General features: G+C 45.4%; 1 protein-coding gene across 5 annotated transcripts in view; it reads left to right on the forward strand.

Annotated features, from left to right (window-relative positions):
* Positions 1-6000, forward strand: part of satb1b (SATB homeobox 1b) — a 56888-nt gene that overhangs the window by 22923 nt on the left and 27965 nt on the right. For all 5 annotated transcript variants that reach the window (XM_005744020.1, XM_005744024.1, XM_005744023.2 and 2 more), the window contains exon 6: positions 4832-4943. In XM_005744020.1, coding sequence (XP_005744077.1) covers positions 4832-4943 — 112 coding nt within the window. The remainder of the gene's footprint in view (positions 1-4831; positions 4944-6000) is intronic.

Here is a 6000-nt window from a genome sequence, read left to right on the forward strand (position 1 = left end):
AACAGGCGGTGTAGTCAGTATATCACAGAGGCAGCTCTGGAGTGAATGGAATGAAATGGCAGTATATCTCTCACAGGGGCCAATAATGTGCGTGTGTGAGGGAGTTACAGCACAAGAAGATATGTGTGCACCTGTGTGTATTTGCTTGTATATCAACGTGCAGAGCGCATATGCGAAATTGCTATTTGCGTTTTGCATGCGTGTGTGTATTCACATCGGAGCGTGTGCGTAGGTGCCTTCAGTACGAAGCCAGCTCTCCTCCTAGGCCACCGTATGGTCACCTGGAGACCCTCATTTGCGTTGTGTGCGAACGCGTGCGAGTGAGCTGCTGCTCTCGGTGTGTGTTCGTGCGTGTGTGTGTGTCTGTTTAGCCGGGCATGAGCAGTGCGCTGATGATGTAAAGAGTCCCTGGGTGGCGTTCAGGCGGAGCCCAGCCCGGTCTGGTAATCACCCTGTTTACGGTCCATATGTGAAGACGGCTCAGAAGAGAGCACACGCTAGCTCAGAGGATTTACCACACAAGCACACACACTCCTGCTCAGACACATTTTTGCTATATTGACATACACACCAGTCTCAAATTAAACTGAAGATTGTTTTTGGTTTGCAGAGAGGACGAGCTGCAGACCTGAAATTATCTGATCTTTTTTTCTTTGTGAATATCTTATGTATTTTACGAGCCAGTCTGGATTTCAGCGGCAACATTTAAATGGCAGCGTCCTTTGTAGATTTATGGCAGCTACAGTCAAAATGTAAGGCAGCGAGCTTAAAAAGAATAATCCAGTTTTTAAGTTTTCGTGTAACTTGGCAGCTTTGCCGTGTTGCTGCTTGATAATCTGATGATCTCCTCGCATGTATCTCTATCTGCCTCACTGAAACATGGCTGCCACGATGGTGTTTGACATCTGTTACTCTGTGGGGTTGCATGTGGCCAGTTACACCCATGGAGCGGCAGTTTGCTCCTCCTAAACCCGATTGGTTTACGACCGTGGTCATCCGCACGTTGCTTCGATACACGGACTCCCTGCCTTGCGAGCGGTGATGTCACCGCCTGTGTGCAGTCTCATGAGAAGGTGAGAAGCCAGGAAGCATTTGGCCCACCCGCTGAGATTTCTGAGTTGACAGAAAAAAAAAGGAGAGAGAAATGAGTGGGAGGAGAAAGGGGCGTTGCAGGAGGGAGCAGAAGATTGGCACCTTTTTAGGATTAGTGTTTCCTTGATATTCTTCTGCGTAATCCCAGACCGAAAAGAGAGGTTAACAGATGAGAGAATCGCAGCGAGTGAGTGAAAGAGAATTAGCCCACCTCTGAACAGGGCTCTGAAGAGAGACAGGGGTGGGGGGTAGAGGAGGAGGGGGAGCAGAGCAGCGAGGGGAGGGCGGTGGGGCGTTATTTTGTGAAATGCTTCTTTTGTCCGGGGCCTTGTCAAACATTTAGTTTCATTCTTTTGTAGCGGAGAGTCATGCTTTGTGTGTTCGGCCTACAAATGGCTCGAGGAAACTCAAGAGAATGCAGTGTTCACTAATGCCTGTTGTCATTCTGCTACAGGAACTGTTTCTGACCCGTGCGAAATACGAAGCACGCTTCAGGATTCACAGTTCATAGCTGGGAGAGGCATCTGCAAAATACAACTTCTCCCTCAATCAGGCTGATTTTGTTTTCTGAGGTTGCTACCAAGCTTAGCATCCCCCTTGCCCATATTCTCAGAAACTATGGCAACAAATGAGATTTCCCCCCCACGCCCCCCACCATCGCCACCACCTCACCCCACTCTTTCCCATTGCCACCACTACCTCTTCTTGCCCACCCCCTGTTCACTCTCGCTGGGCGGCCCCTGATGCACCAGCTGCTGCGTTGTGTAGCAGCAAATAGTCATCAAAATGCCATCTTTTGCAGGCCTTCACCACCTCGGCTGCCACAGGCATAACCTGGCTGCCAGTGCGTGTGTGTGTGTTAGAATGAAGGAAGGGGAGGGGTCATCCCAGTTGAGGTGGATATGTGCCATAATTGAGCTCTGTTAGATGTTGGCGAGAGACGAGGCGCAGTGTTGCAAATGGGATGCGCTTTTTTCCCCAGCTGATTCAAGACATCAGGCTAAGTTGGAATGCGTGTTGGTGTTTAATTGTGTATGTGCTTGTGTGAGTTTGTGTAACAGCACCATGTGTGTTTGTCTGCAGGGGTTGTACTCTGTATGTGTGTGTGTGTGTGTGTGTTTGCCAGTGTGTATATACCACACTCTAACACTAGCAGCTGGGTGCCTACAGTACCTGCCTGCTGCACTGCTATTTTCTTACACGCACACACACACACACACTCTTTCCTCGCTCTTCCTGTCTCCCATGTTGGGGAGTGGAATAGATGTTGGGGACCGATAGTAGCCCAGTGCCACTTCCTGGTCTTGCTGATAAGCTCTCTGTGCTGCAGATGGCTATCACTTAAAGGGTCCACACACATGCTCATGCACAGAGACACACCCGCAAACTCTCACACACACACAAACGCAGTCATGCTACCTGTTGACAAGCCCTAGCACAGCCCTCCCGCTGGCACCGCAGTGGCAGCAGAGGCTCTGGTTATCTGCTTGATTTCACTTAGTGCGTATGCATGTGTGTGTGACAGAGCGGTGGGGAGAGGGAGAGAATAGGTGTGTGTGTGTTGTTTCGTTCTCACATACACGCAGGGCCCCCTGTGAGAGGTAGAGTGATGTATTGAGGGAGAGGGCTGATTAATGAGGAGCGTTTATTAGAACATCTGTGTCAAAGATGGCGGAGAAAGAGGGAGCGAGAGAGATAGGGGAGAAAGACGGGAAGTGAGGGAGAAAAAAGCACAGCGTCTTTTGCAGGCCTCCTGTTTGTTGCCTGGAGCCGCCTAAGCCCAGATATACTGTAAATAAAAGATGCCAGGCTGGAGGAGAGGAGTTCATTATCCCCCTGACTTAAAGGCGAATTCTTCTTACGTTTTAAATACGTGGTTTGCAGATGGATCTTTGGGTGGGGACGTGGAGTTGGAGAGAGACTGTCAATGTAGGACCAGAGAATTTTGAACTTGCAGCTACTATTTCCTAATACCAGTATTGTATAAAAATGAGTCAGTTCATGCATAAAAGTGTGACCCATTAAACCGAACCTGAACTCCGTCAGCGCTTCCGTTGAATGAAGGCTTTTCAATATATTGATAAAAGACTGCTTTGTTGTAGCGTACAAGTCCAAATGCAGACCTTTTCACCCTCCTGTTTTTCATCATGCCGGGATGATGCACCGCAGCATGGTTGGCACAAGTTCTCACCCAGCTGCACGAATGTGACTCGCCTCAGCTGCCTGAATTTGCCTTTAAAGAAAAAGAAAGAAAGAAATATTAATAATAATAAGCAGCTGAATGTTGAACTTGACTCCACCTGGTACAAGCAGGTATAGTAGTAATTGTGTGTGTGATAGTTGGTGTCTTTTGTCATTTCCATGACACAAAATTCGATGTCTTCCTAAACATGTAATTGCTTCTTTTCCAACCTCGGCTGGGTTTTAATATTACTGAACCAAGACTTGGCTAGCGCAGAGCTCTAGCTTTTATAACGTCTCCTGTGTGGTATTCTCTGTCTCAAACAGAAGAATGGAAAATATTCCTCATGTAAATCATTTAGGAGGAAGCTGGTTAAAATTGTGCCTTACCTGCTGCTTTTTTTTTTTTAACAAAAGGAACCTGTGTCTGTCTTGTTTCTTTTGGGTGGCTCGTTCCTGCCATGTCTAAAGTTTTCGGTGCGTCACACTTAGCTGCAGCGCTGCTGTATAAGGTGCGGCGTACGGCTTTAATCCGGAGGTCAGGAGTTCAGAGTTTGATCGACCTTTTTGATGGCACAGCTGTCACCCTTTAACCTCCTTTTGTGGTGAAAAGCTGGAGCCAGAGAACCAGAATCATCCTGTGGCTGTTCATTTCTGCTCACACTGCCATGCTACTCTGCCAGAAGGTTCCCCCCACCATCCTCCAAGCGCATATATTATAGAAAATGATAAAGATGGCATACCTATAATTTGAAAACAGATGGTTTGGTTCTTTTGAATATTTATAACAATCAAAAACAATTTCTCCTGTGCCAACCTCGCTATTCACCCGGAGGCCGGCAAGGTGTTAAAACATTCATTTTAATGAAACTGGATGGGAAAGAGGAAAAAAAACAGCTCTTTGTTTTTCCCAGGCGAAGGAGAGCGGTTGAAGTAAATGTTGAGAGGGCAAAGAGGCGACTGTATAGGGGGGAGATGGGAGCACGTACGCATCGGAGAACGACATGCTCGGTGCGGCCCCCAATCTGCTCGAAGTCGTTGTCTTTAACAGATTGTATAAATAAAGAGCCGCAAAATAAAAGAGGTTTATCTGTTTACATCGCCGAGCTCCCCAGGTGCTGATATTCAATAAGCAGCTATCTTCTTTTCCTTTCAAAGGTAAATATCTTTCCCACCGCATGCTCATGGAGTGAGCAGATGTAGAGCTCAGGTGACCTTATAAGTGACCCAAAAAGTTCAGACAAACTCATCGGCATTTGATAAAAAAAATAAAAGTAATTGATTAATTAATAAGAGATAAATCCCCTTCTTTGGTTTAATTTGTTTTACCTGTAGAAGAAAACAATCTCAGATTTCTGCATGTCTGATACTTTTCAGTTAGCTTTTTTCCCCTGGTGCTGGGTTTTACTCGATCCCTATATTTTATTTGTTTTGACAAGCTACAGTGTTACTGCATGTTTCACAAGCTTTACTATTATGTCTGCATTTTCCACAATGAGAATCTAAAGTCTCTCTCTCGTTTTCTCTCCCTCTCCCTCAATCAATCTCTCTCTTTCAGAGTATGATTTCCTCCATTGTGAACAGCACTTACTATGCAAATGTGTCGGCGGCGAAGTGTCAGGAATTTGGGCGCTGGTATAAACATTTCAAGAAGACAAAAGATATGATGGGTAAGCAAAACGGAGGGGCGCAAAGTATGGCGCTCACACTTTTGTCTCTTTGCACACACATTCTCTCTCACACACACACACACACACACACACCAGTCACCATTGCAATATGTTCCCTAACCAACCGTCTCTTTGTCTTCCTGCTGTTGCATGAAGCAGAAATACATTTTTATTTTGTTGTCTAATAATTTAAGCTCACTGCAGGCAGTGTTACAGTTACACACAGTGTTAACTTTGCTTTATCCATTATTGCTTTAACTAACACTAATGCAAGAGCCAAAGTGACCCAAGATGTTTTGTTTTTTGTTTGTGTGTGTGTGAGTGAACAAAAGGCAAGTATGACTTCAGCCGGCCTAGTCTAAAATTCAATTAGATTTTCTTATCAAACTTCTACCAACACGTGCTTTATATAATCTCAGAAAAATCCCCTTTGACCTGCCAGGAAATGAGGTTATATAATAGCAGTAGCACCCAAGCTGCAGATAGCACGCCGATATATTTTTATGTCTTTTGATTCAGCAGAACAGCGCTCTGTTGTGAGCTGGTTTAATGCTGAGATATTAGCTTTACCAATCTGTTGAACATTATCTTTTTTCTTTACCAGTGTGCTGCTGCTGCTGCTCGCAGTGATGATAGACACAGATATTATATCAAAATGTTTTCACAGCCTTCCATGCAAATAGTGTGTTGTGATCATATCTTATCTGATGTTTTTTCTTTTCCCTCCATCAGTTAAAGTAGCAACATACACTGGGAACTTTATTTACTCGAGACCTGCTGTACTTTAGTACTCTCTTGCATACACCTACACATTTTCTGTCACAGTTGTTTTCTTTTTGGTTTTATGTTCCTTAAAAGTAGAAGCGCTGCAGCTGCCAGTCCGGCCTCAGTTTTAAATGCTGATGTTTTAAATGTCATATTTCTGCTTAGCTGGAGTGGGAGAGACAAATTGTAGAAAGCCTTAACCCTGTCTTTCTTTCCTCACAACTCTGCAATGTGTGTGTGTGTGTGTGTGTGTGTGTGTGTGTGTGTGTGTGTGTGTGTGTGTGTGTGTGTG

The sequence above is a fragment of the Pundamilia nyererei genome, unplaced genomic scaffold, assembly GCF_000239375.1.
Source record: "Pundamilia nyererei isolate P.nyererei 1_Seehausen unplaced genomic scaffold, PunNye1.0 scaffold00138, whole genome shotgun sequence".
Classification (NCBI taxonomy): domain Eukaryota; kingdom Metazoa; phylum Chordata; class Actinopteri; order Cichliformes; family Cichlidae; genus Pundamilia; species Pundamilia nyererei.